A 25,138-nucleotide genomic window follows, 5' to 3' on the forward strand; every position below is an offset into this window, starting at 1 on the left:
CCTCGTATTGAATGGGAAATGCTGATTATGCAATGCTATTTCCATAATATTATAAGATTTAATATCGTTTTTAGATTTCAGTAATACAAGTGATAAATTTTCACATGCACTAGAAGTTTGTTGTGAACACAAAACTTATAACAATACATACAACGTATATACAAATAAATTATTTTTAAATGTTTTAGGAGTTAATTTTTTTTTATTTTCATAAATTACTATATTTACTATATATTTCCTACTCAAAAGATTTGCAATAATATTTTTAAAGCTAAAACCCATTGTGTGTGAAGATTTATAGGTTTTCAAGCTTATAAATATCCGAACTAGCATATTATTTAATGCCTTTTAAAATCACAAAAAAAAACAAGAAGAAATTATTAATTGAAATAATCTACAAAGATACAGAACCACAAATAACATTGTTTTCTATAATCACCACCAAGCATTCATCGGAACAAGATCATCATTTAAAGTCAACGAACCACGAAGAGCCTAATTAATGAAGCATATACATTAAAGCTATATATTGTAGAGCATTTAGGCAGTTTGTAAAGTGTCTGATGCACTAAATACAAGGTCATCAATTTCATACAGTGGGTCACTATTAAATTATTACTGTCTAAGTGTAAGCAGAATTTCTAGTCAATTGAAAAGTTGATTAATATTTTTAATACACAATAGTATTTATTGTTTCTCCTTTAATCAAAGGAGAAATAATATCTATGTTAAATGTATAAATGTCATATTTGCAAAAGTACAGTATACCTATGTAAGATAATTTATAAAGACAATTTATTTAGTCCGGGCTAATAACTAACCGAGCGTAATACGTACTATCAAACCTAGGAGTAGGCCAGCTTATATTATGTTCAAACTAAATTGTTTAATAACAGTCCATTTTAGATAAAATCTTATTATTTTATTTGAACCATAAATTTGTTGATTTTAAACCTTTGTACATACAACAAATACTCTTTAAGAAAATCACTAAGTAATTAGTGGTTTTACGACTCAATATTAATCAATACCATCCGACAGGAAACTTATTTAAACCAAGGTTTCAATGGAAATGATCCTAGGGACATTCTATGAATGCAAGGATTGTCTTGAAAATTATATTTATATCACGCATTTGGGTTTTTTTTCTGTGGATGACGATAACAAAGCAAAACATGCTTGAAGATGCTGGAACAATGAAACATAATTGCCTTGATTTCTAAATACGCTAATAAAAGTTAATGTTGAGATTGTCCGACAATATTCTCACACATTTTCCCACTAACGACTACGTTTTCTCTGGGTGGAATATTGTCGAGCGCCCTAGATCGCAGGCAGTGTGAAGAAAAACATTTACTTTTCTTAAATATACGTATCGTTAGGCAAGTAGTAATCTAAAAAGCAGTTTTTTAAAGCCATATGTACAAATGTACACACAATGAACTCCTATGCCATCCGGAGGCCTTTTCCTAACCCTTCCCAGTCCTTTCCTTTATTCGCTTTATCCTTTCTTTACCCCTTTAAAGTCGGCAATCAATTTGCAAAGACGTAAACCTGCTGTAAATATCCAGTGCAATTGTTCGTGGGCGGTGGTAGTCATACCATCAGGTGATACAGGTGGATCGTTTGCCAACTAAAACATGTAAAAATTATTAACAGAATATTAAATAGAAGTTCCTGCTATTAATATGAATCGAGATTTTTAAACTCATTCACCATTGGATATGTACGTGATCTCTGAGTGCTGGGGCGGACCAGTAGTATTCTATAAATAGGAATATTGTACTTTTAGTGTATAGCTTATATAGCTATGAAATATAATAAATAGTCATTATGAAATATTTATATAACCAAAATATTTAAATCATTCTTCATTATATTGTTACTATTGTTACAGTGACGCCGAACGACAAGCGGTATTAACAGATCCTTCATTAATTCGAACAATAATTTAGGGGAGAGAGTTGTGATCGAGTAAATTGTTAAAGTTTACCTGCATCTTGCGGTTGCGGCGGAACAAAGCAGAGCCGCTCGCTCCTAAATAAACGATCTCCGATGAACGTTGCAGCCGTACCAACTCCATTTTCAATTTTAAATTCAGTTCGCCACAACAACAGACCTCACCGAATTTTATTCCAAAACTTTTCACCATTTGCGCTGATTCATAACAGTAAGAAAAAACATTATTGCAGCAAAGATTCTTAGTTTACATTCTGTAATTTACAACAGTTTGTGTTTTACAAGTGATTTATGGAAAGTATTGAGCTTGTTGAATTGAACTATTCGTTTGTCGTCCCATTAATATTATCACCACTAAGCTCACAAATACTGAGGGTAAATTCCACTGAGTGTACTCAAGGGGCAAGTTGTCAACATGGATGCGCTGAGCGGTGTCTTGTGGTAATGCCGCTCGTACGTGAGCCCTAATCACCCTCTTTAAACGGAGACTCACGTTCTTACCAAGAGAAAACGTTTATTTTAATTCTCCACAAATGCCTGTCTAATTTGAGTCGTTGTGTTTTGCTTATTTCCAAGGTTAACAATAATTATAGTATTATTGTTATGATTGTTTTAATTGTGAATGAAGTAAGAATGTGAAAATTGTATGGATCAATGTTTAATTTGTCTTCGCGTGATAGAAGTATTATATAACTAGCTGCGCCCCACGGTTTCATCCGCGTAAGTCCGTATCCCGTAGGAATATCGAGATGAAAAGTTTATATGTTATTCCAGTTGTCCAGCTGTCTACGTGCCAAATTTCATTGCAATCGGTTCAGTAGTTTTTGTGTGAAAGAACAACAAACACACATACATCCTTACAAACTTTTGCATTTATAATATTAGTAGGATATTATTATTATGTAATTTATATTTAGTCAAGAAAATTCTCAAACTGACACTCTGGTATATAGCCACCGAGACAACTGTAAATAAAAATAGGAAACACCCTCAAATCGTTTTAAATGTGGGTAGATAGGTATACAAACATTTCTTGCTCACAAGCAAGTTATTCATGTGATTTTATGAAAATGACAATGGTGCCACAAATTAAAAAGAAGTTCCTATGAAGAAGTTAAAGCGCATACTGCCCTAGATTTTCGCCGTTAGCTCAGAAATGTTACCCAAGACTTTTAGAAAAACTAAGACTTATCTCTCGACCGGGACTAGATGAGATACGTTCTTCTTTAGCGTCGTAATAAAGCATCATAAAGGTAAGTAATATGGTTTAATTAAAATGTAAGTACAGGGCAGTTCACTTACAGTTTAATTAATACATATTTATTTACCCTCATGACATCGTATTAAATATGTACGTTCTTCACAACTACCATATTGTAGAAGACGAGAGACACAAAAGCATAATTTTAAATAAATATGAGGGACATAAATACTGCATATCGGCAACACAATTTAACTTTAATACAGCGTACAATGTTATTTACAACAATAATAAAACGAACAAAAATAACAAACAGTCGACTGAATTATGCACAAATGTATAATTTGCAATAAAAATGGAGTTACATAAATAATGCATGTCGATAATGGATTATTTGTATTCGAAATACGTTCATTGTCGTACGTGCGCCAACTGTTAATAATGTTACCAAGTAAACTCTGTTTTCAATTACGAGATATGTTATATGTTACAGAGCAAAATCGGGCGGAATCCGTCGGATATCTGACAGTAAAAGTGAGCGAGAATTAATTTGCATGACTGGTATAACTTTTAATGGAATGCATTAATGATGAGAGCAATCGTTCTGGTAAGCGAAAGAGCACTTTGAGGCGTTTTTTAAAAAAATACCCTCTGAACTGAAACTGTTCATATAGCCACTTTACATACTCGTATCTGACACATTTGTGTTTTATTAAAAAGAGGATAACAATATCTAGTGCAATGCTAATTAATATACATTTCTAATCTCTTTAATATGCTTCTTACGGAAGTGAAGTTTTGACTGTGATTAAAGTGAAAAGTTTCGAGTGTTTATTGAATAAATAGAGCAAACGTATCACATATTTATTTTATATTGGTATGATTTTTAAGCTTGTGAAATTCGTATATTACATTAAATATCCAAATTCATTAATAAGAAAATATCTGTTTTTCTTCTTTTTTTTTGTTTCTGGCGTTTCTATTTTTATTTGTTTATTAAATAGAATCGTGTTGAAGTAATTTATCAATGATAAACTAACTTCGGACGTTCAGACTGACGTCAGAAGTTTCTGAACTTTAGAACGAGTATATCAATATAATCAAACATTCAAACTATACTCACGTCAGAAATATGTGTAAACTTTCATTGTATTAAATATTAATTAGACTTATTACATTAATATGATATAACCTCGTAAGTTATATGTAAAAAATTGAGGGATTAAAAGTGAATTTTTTTTTTATGTTAGAACAGGCAAACGAGCTGGTAGTTCACCTGATGGTAAGCGATGATTATCATTTCACAGGTTCTGCCTCTGAATATGTATTTTCCGCATATATATGACAAGTGCCTTATGCATGGGCTGGGAAGACAATAGACTGGGAAGGACGAAGAAAAAATAAAGGTTTTTATAAAAAAACCTATTTTCTTATCTTCTCTTAATTTTCGAAGTATATCAGTATTGCAAAATTCATGAAAAAAAAATATAAAACCATAAATCGGGTACTTAAAGAGAAATTTATTTGCTCTGTGCAACAAAATAAGGCTTCCATTGCAGGATACAAATGGAAACACGACCGTAGGTTTCTGTATAATCCGCAAAAGCTTTTCTGGTGAGGATTTATAAAAAATCTACGTTGAAGTTTACGAGTTAAAAGGCAAGGCATTTCGCGTTGAATAATAGGGAAAAAATTTTAAAAGTATTATTTCATCGTATAGGAAATATTTTTTCAAATATGGAACTTTTCCCTGTTTTAAAACACCTTAAGCATTGTATCGTGCAATATTTAAATGTTGACTAATACTCTGTTTGACGTTTAACATTATAATCATTAAGAGCCCAAAGTTATCAATGTAATAATCGCAGCATGTTCAACAAGCCTGTTTCTCAATGAAATTGAGGTCAAAGTTGACAATAGCAGGGTTATACGAGTGGGCTTGTATGATGGAATTGCGGAGGCGCGATATGCGATGATTAGCTCCGCGCCGTCGCCGGCTGTCGCGTCCCCCGGGCGCGAATCCAATTTACCAACTCGTACCTGTTATTGTGTCACCATTCAAAACCACCCTAACAATAAATATCTGCGGCCGCCCTTATTATAACATCTCGAGATATCAATTTAGGAATATGCTGTCATCCATGTTTCTTGTTAATACTTGTACCTTTGCGTTGGCACGAAGTTTGTTGCTGTTCGTATTCCAAGGAATATTTAAATATTTATTTAACAGAATAGAATTAACATGAAAAATGGTATATGTGATATAATAATGTCAATTCCTGAATGGGTTTTTCAATAGTTTCAGATAATGATTTTGACCCTTAAAAACTGCAAGCAAGAAAGCTTCATAGGGCGCATTCAGTTTGTGTGCAAGATACAGAATTAAATAAATTGTAATGGAAATTTGAACGTTTAGACGGAACGTACATTTTTTTATTCATTTGAAATTGAATGAAAGGATATCTACTAAAACCATTTACCAATCCATGCACTAGTTATAAAACTTAAAACTATCAACAATTTACCGGTAAACTGTTTATTTATTTCATTGTGATGAATGTGGGCTCAAGGGCAAGGGTCCTCCAATTTCTGCGTTGAACGTTAACAGACAAGGGTTGACATTTTAAGATAATATTTTTCCAACATCATAGTCCGTAAAATGTATTATAAAATGGAATATATGAATACATCCATATATATTAGGAATCTTATTTGTAGGAGGAGTAACTCCCTTCTAAAGTACAATTCGTTTTCTTAAGCGAACTTCATCACTCTAACGAGCTTCTTTCGAGCGCGAAAACTGGCTCATTTAACAAATTTGATTTATTTTTTTAGGATTAACAAAGATTACAAATATTAATGAAACAATTGTATTTCATATTTCCATACATTTACTCATGCTGAGAACGAGTACTAGTTATCAATTGTTAATAATAATTTTTTACTAAGTCTCCATATTCAATAATGTGACTGCGATACTTTCATGAACGGTATATACATTTCATGAGTCTGACAGCGGTCAATATATCCAAATCATGTAGGATTATTTTCTGACAAACGTAGAACAGAGGATTATTCCAATTTACAACATATTCCCACGATTTCAAGAAACCTAATTCCATGCCAGATTAACATCGCGGTTTAATTTAGAAATCTGACTGTCAAAGCACTTTGATCAACTAACTGCTGATCTCAATTCGATTGGCATCTGCATTAGTTAAAATATACATGTGAACGTTCATAAAATAGTACACGAAACACGAGTAGAGAATTAATTAGTATTTATATTTGGTCGTTTGTAGCGTATTAAATTTAAGACGGAGATACAGTATTATAACTAGTCTTTATAAAATATGTTCAAAAATTTTCGATAGCCAAGCGTATACAAAAACAAAAAAAAAACATAAATATGAATGATTCATTTTCCATAATGCATTGTAAATAATATGCACGATTCAATATACCGAGACGGAGGAAAATAATTGAAAATCAAATGTGTGATAATCATACATCTGAATCATCTACTCATACATCTGAATCATCTATTAATTTAAATTAGAAATACAAAAGGCTATGTCTTCATTTATAACTTACTCTATTCGATAGCTTTATCGATCTCTGCAAATCTTGGAAACGTCACGAATGAAAATGTAGCTTTAGTTAAAATCGTATTTAAAGAGTAGATTAAACACAGAACGACAAAGGGTCGAGTAATTTACTTTCTCTGAAAATATTGACCGGGTTCTTTGAATTTTTAGGAATATTTTATGATAAATTGAGTACTTAGATATGTAGAACGAAGATCTACTTGATTATAAATGTATGCTACAATTTAATGAAATTGATATATATGTTCCTCTTTAAGCAAATTTATATAGATTTCAAGTTTTATAGCACTCATTAATTTATTTAAATATTTCAGATTTTACCTACTAACAACTTTGATATTTGTCGAGAGACAGTTTTGTTATCGGCTAATTATTTTAATCCAAATAACCAGGATAAACTTTGAACTATAATAAACATCGTTAAACTTTCCTTTTAGCATCCATTAACACCTTCGATACTCATCGCTGTACTAAAATAAAACTTCAACATAGAATGAATTTTCGTCGTCACATTTATTCATTGTTAAATTTAAAGGAAATCAAAACTCTTGAATGGCTATTTTGTAAAATGTTTCAGGATGCAAATTAAAAAGGAAATTTGGTATACCACAACTTCAAACTTTATTCCGTTAAATTAAGCGAGTTGAGTAGCAGAATTATTGATCATTAAGAGGAAAGCGCGAAATGTATTGACGAACAAATTTTGCTTAATCAAAGAGAGAGGGTTTAATGGCGGAGTTGTGGACTAACGAACGGCTGACACAGTACACTCGGCCTACAAAAGCTGTGCCCCTGTAGTGTAAAGCGATTATTCATGTTTTGAAATTTTCACCATCTCGAAAATAAATGTTTCGAGCTTAAACATAGCGTTCAGCGAAGGTAGCTGTATTGTATTGATGCTTGAATATTTCAAACGAAATTATATTTAAAAATAGCTATACGCTTGGAACCATTTTATGCAAGTGATAAATATTTAAATGTAATAAAGGAAATATTAATAAAACATTCCGATTTTCATATACGCTATTTGTGAAAGCAACGCCTATGAAATAAGTTGGCAATAAAACATGTACAAATAGAATACCTAATTAAATTACCGTTGAAGTGTATTATTTTCCCCATAGGAGAAAAACATTTTTAATACATAGTCATATTTGTGTTTGTTTGCAGTCTTCTTAGCAATGGGCTTCCACGTCGGCTTATCACTTAATATGATTGATGGATGTTTTTCTTAGACTCTATCAATAGGAAATTACTTATTTTTGTTTGTAACAGTGATCCCATAAATTATATCGCGATACAGTCTTTGAATCATCGTTTCTGCATCTATCAGCAAATACAAATTATTACGAATTATAAATGACGTTCAATTATTATACCTGTATATTATTAAAACGCGCGTGGTACAAATTTAATAAGTAATTTTTACAATCAATCAATGCAAAATTTGTTTTTTGCGTAATGCCTTTTTACGCTTTGTGTTTATAATTCATATAATGTCAAATAGTGTCAAAAATATTTTAGCACTTCATCAAGTAAGCAATGTCCTTGGATTCCATAGACTTCCATATCATACCATACAGAGGCTTCCTCAATGAAGATTCAAGTGAAAAAGACAGCATATGTTCACAGCTTGAGAATTACATCCGACTCAAAACCAAAATTAGTGAAGTAGGAAAGCTTGTTGGAGCTCTTATCATTTTAAAGAAATTCGATATCTTTAATCTATTCTTCCATATGTGATCAAAGTATTGAAGATTTTAAAAATTGAAATTATTTTTTATTCAATTGATTACTGCGAGGGATTCGTCTATACATACAGTTTGACCAGGAAAAAAATTCAAATAAAGCTCAATTAAATTTATAGTATAGCAAATCTTACTTAAGACCATTCCTCACAACAGTTTCTCTTATCTTTCAACAATTATAGAGAGTACTTACGGACTATGATTTTTGATAGGATTATTTGCTGCGTTATCAACAATATATTATGTTGGGAGAATCTTTGTATAATTAAATTTTTGGGTTCTCTTTATACTGTAGAATAAAAACACAAGTTAAATATCAACAATATTTATTCTATTCGTTCTTCAATACGTCTTTGAACTATTTATATAATATTTACATCTTTCTTTTAGTCAATATAAATGTAATGTATCTTATCGAAGAAATACTTCATTTCTTTTAACGCGCCATGAAGGTTTTTATAACACACTAATAAATTGTGTTTATTACGTTTTCTCATCTCAATGTTCACATATTGTCACTATATATGATATTACATACAGGCCCTTTGTACGTGATTCGGTACATTCCAGACGATCGTGCTTAGAATGTCGTGCGTGTAAAGGTTCTTACGCAAAGACAACTTGACACAAAATGTTTACAATGAACCCCATTGCATTTATGTAACCTAGCTTGTTGAAATACAAAATTGAGTCTATCGCTATTTGATCTATGTGTTTTGTATTCTTTATATATTTCAATTTGTACAACTATTTTATATAACTCATTGCATTTATACAAGTTTCGATAAAGTAATTTAAAACTACCGCTTCAATCCTTTATGATAAAATATAGAATATCTAAGACTATTTCCACACATATTCTCTGAACGTAAATTAATTATCCATAAAATAACACTATAGATAAGTCAGTCTCATTAGGGTTACTTTTCTAAGATATAACCAATATTAAGATAATAAGTAAAAGTGATTCATGAATCATGTTATATAAAGTAAAATGTGATTGTAGTAAAAATTATATCTTTGATTAGGCGAAACGTTTCTCAATAGTATTGTATTATTTACAAAATCACATTTTATTTACCCAGTAAATAATTAGACAAGAAAAACATGGCAAATTACTACGATAATTCTTCAATATTTAACCGTAATTTGGCCGTTTGACCTATAATTAATTCGTAGTTAAATTTAAAATATTGTTTTCAGGGTCTAGATATGTATCACATATATATATTTGTACAGACTTAGTCACAATTTCTATTAACAATGTCTTAAAATGACAAAACTTTACCTACATAAGTACCGAGCATTACAAATGCACATTAGAATACACGTTGTCATGTAGTATATACTTGTTGTTTGTATTGAACCTGAAAATAACAAGGATCAGTTTGTTAAAGATAATACAAATAATATACTGAACAGATTGAACAAACATTTCGGTTTATACGTACCTTCAGCGTTATTACGAACACCTAAAACTGATGCAACTTCTGGCTGCTCCATATCGAAAATGAGTTCAGCCCGCGCCGCATATAAGTTGTATATACTAGCTATACACGTCAGCCGGAGACTGCCACCTTCGAACGTTTCATGTCGAACTACGAACAAAACTTCCCCTACTGACGGCATCCTGTTATCAGGCCCCGACCTTTCAAACACTTGTTTCACTTTCTCCTTGGGAGGACGGCGGATATCCTCTTTATGTAAGTTTATATACGATTCATCCAAATATTGGACATTGTTGTCGTCATTAAACACATTGAAATTGATATCTTCATCTGGCAGTTCCGTCGTAGTCGTTTCAGATTTCGCAGGCGGGTCCCATTTAAACCAATCCGGCATTTCATGAGCAAATGACTCCATATCAATCTGTAATTATCCGTAATGTTGGGACGTGAGAATAGAAGTTATTTACACGAGAAATATGGCTGATGTTATCCGTGATAGATAATGCAGGGTTCGCTAAAAGCTAATGTAGCTCGGAGTTGCTTCGTGATTAATGATTGGTACGTACTAGCCAGCGACACAAAAACCATAGTGGCGTCAGAGTAAAAAAAGGTAGAGGCATAGCATTGTTCTATCATGAAGGCGAATTGTTCACCGCCTCAACTGGACATTGTGTGAAACCCTTTTATTATGCAATATTAATTATAAAATGTTATTTTTCGTATACATGTACATAGATTAGTATGAATTGGGTGTTGACCAACAAATAGGTAATTTAAATATAGGTCGTAATTTGAATTGGGATACTGATAATAATGTTCCCAATATTCACTATATCTGCGGTTGTGGTTTATTGAATTCATTTGTGGATAACATTAGGTGTAATATTCTATTAAATAATAGGATTTTGAGTTTTTAAAAAGAAACAAAAAGATAAATTGATCACTTGAAATATCATATATGTATATAGATATATAATACTATAATTTGAACACGTTTTTAAAGGAGAGTATAAAAATACTAACGCTTAATTTTACAGGTCATTTTTGTCCCTATTTGCAAAAACTATTTGAGTTATAACAGTTTCTAGTGAGATAAAATAGGTAAGAGTTGTGTATTTTAGATACAAACCTCTCTTCCGTTTAGAGCAAAAGTAATATTAGCAGGCGGATGAGCTGGAGGTGACGCACACGTTGCACGAAGAGGTGACCCAACGCCATACCAGGATCTATCCGACACCAATTTTGGACCCCATTCTGGAGTTTCTACAAATGATAAATTTTATCAATTGCAAACGAACAAACAAGTACAACTCGATAAAAACAATAATAGCAAACATTAAAACAAAATAAAAACTTTTAATAAGCTTTTCTCTAAAGTGTAGCGTTGGAATTGTGGCGTGTAATATGTAAAAATTTCATCCAGGGGAACGCCTTGAGGCCGTAAATTTGCAAGTTAATAAAACGGAGACAATTTTTATCGAAGGCAAGAATATATGAAACTTAATAAAAGTTAGTGTAAAATTGAAACCCCACCTGCGTCTAACTTTGCACCCGCGGTGTACTCAACTATCGTGAACCTCATAGTACAATATATTTTGCTGAACTCATTCTCAGCTAATAAGATTTACCTACTTTTGTTAAGGTTTTGTAAAAAAAGTATCTTATGAATTGCTAGCCGCAGTGTTGTTTTTGGTTATAAAAAATGTCTGGTAAAGTTTATATTGACTTTGATAAAGTTTTATTTCAAGGACCTCTGTAGTCGGTATTAGCCAACATTTAAGTTTAAAAATAATAAAGATACTTAAAGAAAGAATATCTGTTAAAATATGTATAAACTTTTAAATGATGTATAGAACTATGCTTTTAATTTTTAAGAATTAATTTATAGATTTCATTAAAAACGTACGACTTTTGGCCATCTTTAAAAACAAATTGTGTTAAACACAACAACGGAATTCTCTCAATTCGTAGAATATGTCTAATAGTTTTTCTAAGGACCACGGAGCTAGAGATATGCTTCTAGCTCCTCTTTTCAACCGATCGATTGATGACATGATTCAATCTGTGTTAGATAAGTAATGTTTTCCCAATGGTCCCATTTAAGAATCTGGGGTGGTACCTCCCAGGAGTACCTGTCCGAACATAAAAGCTAGCATACTAAATTCATGTTAATTACATCATATCTCATATGTATCTCTATAAACGATCAAGATTATTTTAATACGACTGCTAGACCCGAGATTAAGTACATATATTCCACTGAAGGCCCAACTAGGATTAGTTTCAGCAAACAAACTTGAATGATTATCTCACGTAGCACGAGACTGTAATCAGCGTTACAGTCTCTTCATAGTTTATATGTTTCATCGGAAAGGTATTAGTAATTTCGAGAACTTTTTGTAATCCTGCTTTGTACTTATATATCTACGTGATACTTCGATTAACGAATTAAATGTAATAATTTATATTTGGTATATTTTCTAATGTTTAAATGGTTAGATATAATCCAAATTTATTCCTTAATATCAAATATAGATGATATAAAATAGATTTTTCCTTTCAATTTAATATAAGATTTCAACTATTTTATTTATTAAAGATTATGAAAAGATGAACCGAAATAGATGAGCTTCTATTGATTTTGAGTTTGTATTCAGGTGTCATAAAATCGAGAAAAAAGTTATTTATATTTATTAAAATAATAATTGCTATATTTCTTTTACTATAAAGGGTAATACCGACTACGTTTTAAAAATATAAAAACGAGTAGATTTATATAATATTTCTATTTCAATAAACGCTGAAACATTTGATACTTTTATTCGCGAATTTTTATTGGCAGGTGAATTTTATAGGAAGCAATTGAAATAATACGAAGCGAAGTTGTGTTTGGCACGTACGTTTACATTGCTATTTGGTTTATTGTTCGCGGTGGAGAGTATACTGCAGGGGCAAAGTATAATGTACGACTACAGCCGTTCAACAAATGCAATAAATATACTCGATTTGGGGGCCCTGAGCACGCTTGGATAGTGAGCCTGTTTGATATTATTATTTCTCTACGGATTCATTATTAAGATGAATTTTCTTATAAATAAACCTTAAATCACCTTTGATATCTATTCCTTTATTTTTTATTAAATAAATCCAGTAATCGCAATACAAAATATTTTTAAATGTTGGTCTTTATGAAACTAATTTTAATAAAATACACATTTTATACACGCTTTAGCTATTTAAGTTATAAACTTTGCCCTAAATCGCTTTTAATTTTTTTGCAGTAATGATATATTACCATGTATTTATAGAGTTTTCCATTCATTATATTATAGTGATTTGTCTAAAACAAAAAACAAGTAGTTTAGGTACAAAATTGCATAGTTACGGATTCCTATCTGCGGTAAACCACCTGCTATTCTTCAGGAAATCTCGTTACCTTCAGGTAACAAGCCAACGTATTCCTTGTTGTGTTTACTTACAATTTGACCGAATTGTTGATGCAGGAGGCGTTGTAACCGAGGTCAGGAATACCGTTAGAATGGGTATGAGCTAAAGTTCCACCCAAGTAGGACGTTATTCCCACTCATTCGATGGCAATATATTCCGAAAGTTCACTGTATCAGTTTTATGCAAACTTTAATGCTTTACCTTTGCAATGGTTTTGTAATTAAATAATTTATTTTACATTTACGTTGAAATGGTTAATTTGGTTAAACCATATTACTAACCAGCGCTTTAAAATGACGTGTTTATAAGCAAAATGCGGGTTCGGACAACGACATTTACATAATTTCTCTAATGCTTATTTTATGCGTTTAGTGCGCCATTTTGCCATTTATCAGAGTTAAATGGGTATTTGTTCTTATTATGCATTGCAATGCTAATTTAACAACGGCATGACATTTGAATTAATTCAATTAAATCATTTATCAATGAATTTTCAATGCATATATGTCTCCTTATACGCTTCATAGTCTTTACAATAACTATGTAACTATATGTTTTTGACAATGGCAATCGCTAGTAACTATATTAATTAAACTGTTTCAATAGGTACCTATTGCACACCTGTGTATTATAAATATCATTAACTTGAAATTTATTCTCAGTTAACTAATAGCAATACAGTTGTTAAAATTTTGGCTTTATTTTCTTTTCAATAAGACACCTCTCTAGACATAGATTTACCTTCAACGTTTATAACGTTAATTAAAATGTTTTAATCATCTACTTTTATAACGTCTTATAATATATATTTTTTTCTTATATTATTATTATGAGTTAAGATCGATACGAAAATATTTTCATCAGACTTAAACAACGAGGGGTTTTTAAAACGACTGATTTTTTTTTTTGTTGTTAAATCATACTTTTCTGCTGGGTGAACAAATGTTTGTGATTCTTTTTTATTGCAAAGCTGGTGCCTTCCATATGGCCACATTTAAATATGGTCTAGTTATCACAATTTGAAGGCGGTTTAAATTTTTGTTTAAAATAATGATTACAGTAGGAACAGTTTAGGCGCATTACAATCTGATATCGCAAAAATAAAACCATACTATCCATTATAATATATGTACAAATAATAACACTTGTGTGTAAGTGTAATTACAATACAAAAGGATGAAATGTATTTGACGATGTGTCTTTTGTACCAGAAAGCTCAGCGTCATCAGCGGAGTAAGAGAATAAACATGAATATTTACCAACAACATCAAGTGGCGCCGAACGTATTTCCGTGTGAAACGTGGGCGCGTCCGCCGACACCTCGCAGCGGAAACGTCCCGCCATCGCAGGGGTCGCGTCTTGCAGGACGACGCGACGTGCTCCCGACCGCGATATCTATACGAGGAAGTAGCATTTAAATTACTTGTATTATGCGGCAAATTGACATATCCTGCGTGAATCCGCAAAAGCGAAGGTTCAAAGGCATTTCGAATTTATTTTGTAAATAATGATTTGTTTTATTTCCTAAATAATACAGCTCAAACATTTAATATATAGATCGAAGTAGTGTCGTGTTCGACTATCCTATTTAGGTTATGACATTAACGAGTCATTCGTTATTAGCAATTAATATTGAGCCAATTGTTTCTACGTTATAAAAGCTATTGTTTTATGAGCAATATACCTATTTATTATTTCAATAAAATCGTAGCCATTCTACTATCGACATAATTGTTATCTACTTGCTAGAAATATTGTAATTAATATTCTTAGAAAATATTACCCATACTGTACAGTGAATAGGTTATTTCTTATGGTCGTTAAAAGAACCTTCGCTTCAGAAGTTTCGTAGCCAATTGGCAATGAAACCCTTATACGTCATCGTGTGTCACAGCCATGTTATTCGAAGGTACTTTCTTTTTGTTCTTATTAAGCTATGTTAATACTTACATGAAAAATATGTAACGTATTTTATATTTCTTTTTATAAATCATCTGCAGAAATTCTCCGAACAAAAGAAATTTCTTTGTTTGATGTTACAAAACTAGTTATTTTACTTTTTTGAAATATATGTAGTAGTTGTGCCCGGCGATTTCAGCAATGTCGTACTTGATGTTATATATTTATAGGACCTACTAATCCAAAAACGATTTTTAAACTTGAACCAGAATTTCCTGAAATTAGCGAAACAAACAAACAAACTCTTCAGTTGATATTAGTAGTATAAATATATTGTTTAAGTAAAAAGTAAAATGCATTTACACGACCATGTGAAGTTGCATTTGGTAGATATTTATTATGCTTTTTACATTCTTATTCAGCTAATACGTTTTTCAATCATGAAATGTAATAGTAAAATTTATCGTTATAAAATTCTTATTAACTTAAAACCGTTGTAAAGGTTATGATTAAATTTGTGTATATAATTTAAATTATACAGAGGTATATATTTTCTTGGATGTGTATATTTGTCTAAATATAGTTTTAGAGAAAAATCTCATTATTTTATTGAAATCTGTATCCTCGTTCACCATTTCTTAATAACAGTATTTTAGTCATCTTACTATGTAAAATGCAACAGTATTTTAAGTAGATAGATACTTTAAATTATTCAGTTTAATAAGCTTTTTTACTCTCAATGATATTGAACAGTAACTGTCTTGTCTTTTCTGCTCAAGATTGATGATCGCATCAATGATATTTGTGTTTCGCTGTACTGAGCTTATACTTAATTGAAGTGAAATTTCTGGCGTTGTAGTATGTCATTGTTTATTTCAACTAAAGGAAATTGATGAAGAGCAAAGTCATTAATCGAACAAAGTTTTTAGGAACAAAGACACATTATCGAAATTATAAATGTATTATTACTACTACCATTTATGATGGAAACGGAATCTACTACAATTTACCATTCAATAATATAAAATGGATAATTTAGAAAATCTGAAAATTGTATTTTGAAAGAGAACACTTAGATTATGAACGCTTTATTTTTGATGAAGAAAAAGATGGTTGTGAGTTTATAAGGAAAAAAAACATGGCACAGAAATATTACACGCAAATGTGAAAGTATATTTGTTTTTTTTCGAGATTTTACGCCGCAATCTCGCGATTTTATGCTATGATTTTTGTTTCGGGAGATAGTTAGTTAGATCTAGACTCTCTAGTCTAGAGATTAATATATTCTATTGCCATGAAACATTTCATTTCCAGGGGAGTTTCCTATCACAACATGGGCAAAGCCGCGCGTATATAATTTAAAATAAAGAATATTGCTTAATTTTGTCCGTAAATTCAGAAACGGACATGAAATCGCGCCTTGTGGCATGAATTTCAAATGCACAATAGCGTGTTGCTTGAGAATAGTTGTTAGTTTAAATTATTGATGAACGTTTAGAAATAAACATAGAATTGGATTTTTCATGCTTCAGCCTTCATCCCAGCGTAATATTACCTACTGTGATACGAAGTTATTAGTTTTTTTAAAGCTTTTAAAACGGTGTCGGTGATAATAATTATTTTCTCAAACGTTGGAAATAGCACTTCGTTTTACTAAAAAACGTCCTTTAGAAAATTTATAAAGCGAAAGTATCTGTCTGTTTTCATTCTATTTAAAACATTTAATAATAATAACTAAACATTTCTACGTGCAGTTTAAGAAGTGAACGTATGCTGCATATGCTTATCTGAACTGCACTATGACAAATCTTAACCAGGCATTTTTTAAATGGTCTACCAATTGATACTGATCCAATAGTATAAAAATTCGCGGTATTGAAGTCTAATAATAATACAATTATCTTTGTATATTCTGTCAACAACAACCGGCAACAGCTAAATTTTTAATAACTCACTGTACCGTATTAAGCGCCACGTTGTATGAAAATTAATGAGATGTTCTTGCATAAACAGGCTGCCTAGAAATAGGGTTTTTGTATATTATATTATGCTATGAAGATTAGTCATTTAGTGTAAGTCATTTTTATCTAATAGCGATAGCTCTCTTTTCTCAAAAAATAATAAGAAACACTGTTTTATTTACCTTCTATTCATTTATTTTTGTTTTACACATTAACTTTAATAGGTTATATATATAAAATAAAATCGAACGTTTATAGTGTTTGTTCTATTATTACATAAATTTTGTTTGCAACCGATTAATTTATTTACAGCGCAACAATTGGGTAATTACTAAAATTAGCAGATATGGCCGAAATTTCGTTAAAAGCCTGAGGCTTTACTTTATTTGCAATGCTCCGTAATAATTATAGTAATTAATATTCATATTTTATTAAATTATTGTTGGTATTAAACATTATATTATCACTGAAAACATTAAATTCATGTAGGAATACCGTTTAATTTATGTAATTGTATATTTATCGTTATGTATCGTGTACATCATTGGAAGTTTTCTTCATTCCATATCCTTAAATAGTTTTATCGTAACGATACTCGATTTCGCGGTCAAAAACTCCCTAGCGTGTTTTGCAAGAACTGTTATTACAAATACAATGAGCGATTAATACAGTAGTGAAGCATTAATACGGTAATTGCGGGTAGAAGACGTTGTGGTGGCTCAGAAAATACACTTTTTTCTCGGTTTTCGAAATATTTGACATTTTCATATATTGTAAGAAAGTCCTCACTTGGTGATATATCTCTGTCTGGTGGTAAGATATCAAATGAATTTATTCAATCATCTTTGGCTATAGAATACCTATGGAATTGAAACTTGAAACCACAATTTCAAAGGAAAACATGCATAGTTTTTTAACACATGTAAGTAAGAGCCAAATTACATGGTTTTGCTTATTGTACATACTAACATTTACACCACATTAGATTAATGTGGTTTAAATGTAAATTAACCCAAAAATGTTGATGTAATATGTGTGGCAAGAAAAAAGTTATTTGAAAATAACGTATTATGAAATAAAATTTTACAAAAGGTATTACAACTTACATCAACTTCGATTCCAGGTAATGGAAATACTCTCGTATGTGGCAACTCTTTGGGTATGTATCTGTAGAATTCTTCTCTCCCTCTATACCACTTAACACTGTATAGCGCTTCCTCATCTTCCAGTTGCCATGTGCATTCAAGTGTAACTGTTTCTCCCACGAGAACTGCGTTTGGAACATTTATTTCCAAATTGTGAAGACCTCGAACACCTGTAAAAATATCACATTTAGAGAAAAAATTACTACAGTAAGTTGATTGTATCATTTGACCGTGTGAAATTAAGGTTCTTTTTTAAATTGCAGCTATGATCGTCACGGTAGATACTATCGGTAGCACGGTAGGTCTCTCCCTATTTTAGGATATTAGTTAGGTTATTTAAGTTTGCTAAAAATAGTGGCTATACCTAACCCGCGGCGTCGCCAAGTCCTATAGTCCAGACTATAATCTATCTCTACATCAAATTTTATATAGACACCATGAGCTGTTTTCGCGGGAAAGAGTAACGAACATCCATACATACTTACAGACTTTCGCGTTTATGACATTAGTAGGAAATTGGAACATTACAGCACACGACATAAATAAAGGAGTGGCGAGAGTAGTCCCAATATTTATAAACTTTTTTACAGTTCACTTGAAGTTGAATTTGCATACAGTGATAAAATAATAACAAGCTCGCGAATATAATATGGAAGTCCGGTGTATAAAAACATCGAAAAATTTCAATTGATTACATTTTATAGAATAGGACTTTAAACATTTTTACTCAGAATTGGGTACGGGTACACTCGTATGTACAATGTTTTTTTACAATGCAATTTCCCTTTTATCGGGTAAAATCAACAAAAAACATAAACAGTTCTAGAAATCTAACTGAATACTGTAATTTTTTTTTGAGTTAATCTTTTAGTCTTTAAAAGCTAACAAATGATTTAAAAAGTCCGGTTATACAAAATTATGAGAATTACGTAAACAGCTGAATGAATGTTCCATACAATATCTATTTAATGTGATTTAATGTATCTCTTAGATACTATATGAGACATGAGACATTGATCGAAATGAAGCTGATATTCGATAGACATTAGTTCAAAGGTCCATTATCTACGAATTATTCTACTAGCAATTTGAGACACAATGAATCTATTAATATTTATCTCTAATTTTTCTTATTCAGCATCTGAATTACGTCATTTTAAAAACTCGCGCTAATCTTAAATGCGACCGAGGACAGCAAAATTTAATAAACATAAATCACTAAGCGTGCTTGTAATATTTTTTTCGTAATACGAATCAACACCTACTTCCTTGTTTTCTAGAAATGCTCATATTACAAACTTTTCCACGAAAAAGAGCATCTCCATCTAATGATATATTAAATCTATACAAATAATATATAGCTGAAGTATTTTGTTTGTATAAACGCGCGAACGGATGGTAAATGTTAAAACTGTGTTATGACGAATCAAAAGTGCTTCTATAAGAAGTCTAATTGAATAAAAAAATGTTTGACTTTGATAAATACTTTCAAAGGCAAACAGACTACTGTCACTGATGTTGCTACCGAGAATAATGAGATGATATAATATTGACATGCAATACCCACGCTTTCTCATGGGGATTACATTGCCATGCAATATTATCCTATTGTTTTTATCTATTCTAATATTAAAAAGCTGAAGAGTTTGTTTGTTTGTTTGAACGCACTAATTTCAGGAAACATTGGTCCGATTTGATAAATTATTTCAGTGTTAGATAGTCCATTTATTAAGGAGGGCTATAGGCTATATATGTACCACGGGCGACGCCAGGGCGGACTGTTAGTTTTCAATAAACAAAGTTTTTAATTTATTAATCTCAGTCGTAATTAATTGTTGAAGACAGTTTCGTTTATTGTAGAGTCTGTGCGGAACGTATATTATCCATCTATGTCAAGTCACGGGGTAAGTATCAAATTGGGAACCATTAAAACGACCCTTTTAAAGGAATCTGAATACATTATGGATCTTGAAATAAAATGGATGTTAATGGATTTACAAGTGATTTATTCATTATTATCCCCGCACACGTTTGTTTGTTTCGTGACCGCGCTCGCAGTAAAGTGTTCGAAACCTCGTGTTGAATAATAATGAACAAAATCATACGAAAATATATTTACGGTATTATTTCATGGTAACGCGAATTCATATAAAAGTGTAAGTATGTTATTAACCTTTCCTTCACATTGAATTACATAATAATATATTTTTGATTATTTATTTATTATTAGATACAAGCCGAGACTTGACAGCCTATCCATCTTCATAGAGTTTTCCTCAGGGTTTTCCTGTAGAGATCTGAGGATATGACAGTATTTTATTAGCCTTATATATATTTTCAATTATTTATACATTTTGCAACTTTAATTGAAATGTCTGTTGATCTTGGGTTTTAATTCCGACTCAAAAATATATTTTATTAAACGACCTATGAACATATTTTATGCTTCGCCCGCGTGGTCATTGAGGAATGAGATGTTTCCCGCAGACTGGGGTTAATGTTAGTCTTTAGCCTCCGAATTATTGCCAGACGCGAAAACATATTGTTCCGTTGCGATGTAAAAGAAAGACACAGACACTAGTTTTATATATAACACACACTAGTTTTATATAAACACTAGTTTTATATATAATTAGCTGAACCGGCGTACCATACAATGCTATAGAAAAATTTTGACATATTTTTCCTTATTTTTCTTACCATTTAAACTTTTCCTGAACTATTATGACAACGTCTAAAATATCCAAATTTGCCCGGCCATTCTCGAGTTTTAGCAAGACTAACGAACGGCAATTGATATTTATATATACAGACTATTTTAGCAAGGAGTAAGAGTAACGTTTTGTATATTGTAATAATTATTATTGTGTGACACATATTGAAATACAATCAAGATTTTCTTTTGAGAAAGCAAACGATTTTATTAAAGGGTGGTGATCCAGAATACTTTTGCACATCAAAAAAGTGTCTCTCAAGCTATTTTGGTACATAAATTATTATAAAATCTGACATATTAGAAACAGATGGTTGAGTTCTTAAGATTTGTGTGGGCTTTCAAATATAACGTTCCACTGGACACTGAAACTTTATATTTGAAGCCTGAGGGTTACATAATTTTTTTTAAAAGGCAATGAATAAAAAACACAAAGCCCTCGAAGCTTTTGTAACTTTGTTATGTTACTTTTTGTAGTAGACCTGCTTTTATTGGATTGGATTCAATTCACTGATTCTAAACATCTATAATTAATATTAAATAGCTGAAGAGTTTGTTTGTTTGGTCGTTTGTTTGTTTAAACGCACTAAAACAGGAACTACTGGTCCGATTTGAAAAATTCTTTCAGTGTTCGATAGCCCATTTATTGAGGACAGGCTGGCTATATATGTACCACGGGCAATTTACACATGTACCGGGGTGGACCGAGTTCTGACAGAAAGTTCCATTTATTAAAGTAACGGAAAATGACGCAGGTAGCTGGTAACAAGGTGTAAGCCGCACGGAACTATAGTAGATAGCAATTGATAAATATTGGTTTTTGAATACGATACATGACCCGATTTTATTCATAAAAATCTTTAAAAGATAAAACATTCCACCAAAACAACACTGTGTTTTACTCGGATTGATGAAAAACTCATCCATGTATCGTCCCAAACTTTCACCTCTATAATTCTAAAAGTATATCTAAAACTATCCACCCAATGTTATATATAACATAACTTAATATTAATATGGAAAAAATTATTTTGGTAACCGTCATAATTGCGAAAAAATTAAGAAGCCTTATATGCCAAACATTAACACAATTTATAAATAAGCAAGTCTCTTAGATAAACAAAAGAAAACCAACTAATTACATATACATGAAATATACTGTAAGCTGTGGTAGCTGACATATTGAGGACGCCACACCCAATACCAATTGATTAAAGTAGTCTTAAGTGTTATTGCTACGTGTCAGGATTCTATTTAGCCTACAGGAACGTGTCTTATCTACACTCCGTCGAGATGACTGCCTAATTGAGAACCATTTTTACTTTGTAACAGTTTCCAAGTGTGCATTGTCTTTATTTTACGTCGATTTTGTTATTTCCGTTGTAAAAATATGGAAATATGAGTAAAGAACAAAAAATAAACTTCCAAGTATATATTTTAAGCGATTTAATAATTATACCTGAGTAAAATACTAGGTATACTTTTAGAAATTAAAAACTTTTTAACGGATTTTAAACGCGATTTATTCATTATATTATTAACCCGACGTTTCGAACACCTTACAGCGAGCGTGGTCTCCCCGTGACGTTAAAAAGTTTTTAATTTCTAAATGTATAATACTCGCGTAAAATCAAACACAAGAAAATACTAGGTATACTTGTGAATCACGTCATACATTTACCATGATTTGCCACAAATATTGAATTTTAATTTCTACTTTCTATAACATTACATAGAGGAGGAACACAAAAATTTTTAGTTCTCGTCTTTTACCCAAAAATAAAAGCTGTTTAATTACTTTACTTTGTCCTTTCTTCTTTACTGAGTTGAGGTTTAATTGATTGAAACGTTTAAAGCACAAAAGCCTTTTAAATACCCCAAATAATACAATGTAAAACAATGAAAGACGAAGGGTTTGGAAATAGAATAAAAATTCCAGTAACAGTTCGACACAATAATCGTTAAAGATAAGGTATTCAAACGCGACATGTCCCTTTGTCTGCATTTACAATTAAACGACAACGCTTCACAGCATACAGGTTTTAATTAATTTCGTATGTTTGAAGCGTGATTTTTGATCCATTATGATTGCATAGCGAGCAATATTATTATCTTGTAATCTAAATCAACAACTGAAAAAGTTAAGTTTGATCAGGTGGTGTTTCGTTTTTCTGATTTAAGTATATTTCATTTTGACTAAAATCAGCTTGAACCATAATAATGTACGGCAATTAATAAAAGTCTGAGTATTATTTATTGCGAGAATCATCTGCTTTTTGTAGCAAATTACTGGCATAATGGATGATAAATAATATATATTGATAGCTTACAGATACCAGTGTAAGAATTCGATACAGATATTTTTCAATAATTCTACATATTTCTGTAAAAATACGTTAGGCTCATATAAATCAAGTAATGACATAGTTTTATAACAAAGGCATAAACAATCCCACTATCCTACTAATCCTACTAATATTATAAATGCGAAAGTTTGTAAGGATGTGTGTGTGTTTGTTGCTCTTTCACACAAAAACTACTGGACCGATTGCAATGAAATTTGGTACGTAGACAGCTGAACAACTGTAATAAAATATAGGCAAATACAAAATAATAAACTGTAATAACTTTTTATCCCGATATTCCTACGGGATACGGACTTACGCGGGTGAAACCGCGGGGCGCAGCTAATATAATATAATACTAGCCAAAGGTGCATACACTACAATCTATCACTGTAGCATTATACCCTTAAATTATGCTTTTTTAATTTAAATTGTGCTTATGCAAAATTTTAATCAAGAAATTATATCAAGGTGGGTTGTCTCGTAATATATTGTTGCCTCTTACTCTAGCACCCTTAGATCGATCAATCTCAGCCATTATAGCTAAATATCGATTACTTAGGACTCAAAGCGGCGCAACGTCAGCTTACATGACCCGTCACCTGCCTCTGTTTACTTTATGAAACATATAATACATAGCTACCTCGCTTATTGCTAAGGGATGGCAACATTTATAAGTAAGTTTAGTACGTGTAGTATACTCGTTAAATAATTGCAATTGGGTCACGTTTTATTATGAATTCATACATTTTGTTAGTATAACAACTCTGGATTATTTATATTGAAAATATTTCTTCTTTGAACCCATATTGTTGAGGAAAAACTGCCAGTATCTTACCTTTTAGCAGGGCGTTTTTGTTATTCCATTAAATACTTATGAAGTACGTATCACAGAAAATATAGTACAAATACATAAAGCATAGATATACTTCGTTTCTTTAATGAATCAACTTTTATTTAATTATGATATGAGGTACAAATATATTCATTTCATTTACTTTATTTAATACATAACAAATTGAATAAAAGTATCTTAATAGCAATAATAAATATTAGAAGATGCTGTCTGCATTTAATGTAACATCACCCATGACCCAACATAAAAACAGCGAGGCAACAGAAAAACAAAAAAAAAATAGTTTATAAATACATACAATAGTTTAATAATCACATGTTTGTAGAACCTTTGACAGAACTATTTGTACAACTTGATATTTAAAAAATGATCTATACATATAATGTGGCTTCGTTAAATAGTATGGAATTATTAAAATATTGCCAAATAATTGTAAAATTTATCTATATATGCAACATAACACAAGTATTAAAGATCAGTAATCTGATTTATTTGTTCAAATGATTCTGGGTTACAGTAAAATTTTCCTTTACTTGCATTACAATGTATCAAGTTAAACATACTAAGTCTACAGGACAACATTTGAATTTAACAGCAAAAAGTGATTAGTTTATCTGCGAGATAATCTTGAATTTGGAACCATCAAATTCTGTTGTTTCCTGAATAATAGTCGTATTATATTCGTTGTACAAGTATCATTTGAAATTGTTATTTTTCCGTTCGTTGCGGAAACATCCATAGGCTGAGTAATAAAGCAATAATTTTCTATAAATATACTGAGCACTTAAATGAATAGACGAGTTTATAA

General features: G+C 31.1%; 1 protein-coding gene across 1 annotated transcript in view; it reads right to left on the minus strand.

Annotated features, from left to right (window-relative positions):
• Positions 1-8,890: 8,890 nt before the first annotated feature.
• The window catches only part of LOC119831222, a 28,384-nt gene continuing 12,136 nt past the window's right edge, over positions 8,891-25,138 (minus strand). Inside the window, exons 3-7 of the mRNA XM_038354513.1 lie at positions 18,378-18,586; positions 14,671-14,806; positions 11,094-11,227; positions 9,968-10,385; positions 8,891-9,883 (exon numbers count right to left, since the gene is read on the minus strand). Coding sequence (XP_038210441.1) covers positions 9,801-9,883; positions 9,968-10,385; positions 11,094-11,227; positions 14,671-14,806; positions 18,378-18,586 — 980 coding nt within the window. The 3' untranslated portion in view covers positions 8,891-9,800. The remainder of the gene's footprint in view (positions 9,884-9,967; positions 10,386-11,093; positions 11,228-14,670; positions 14,807-18,377; positions 18,587-25,138) is intronic.

Source organism: Zerene cesonia, chromosome 13 (assembly GCF_012273895.1).
Source record: "Zerene cesonia ecotype Mississippi chromosome 13, Zerene_cesonia_1.1, whole genome shotgun sequence".
Taxonomy (NCBI): Eukaryota; Metazoa; Arthropoda; class Insecta; order Lepidoptera; family Pieridae; genus Zerene; species Zerene cesonia.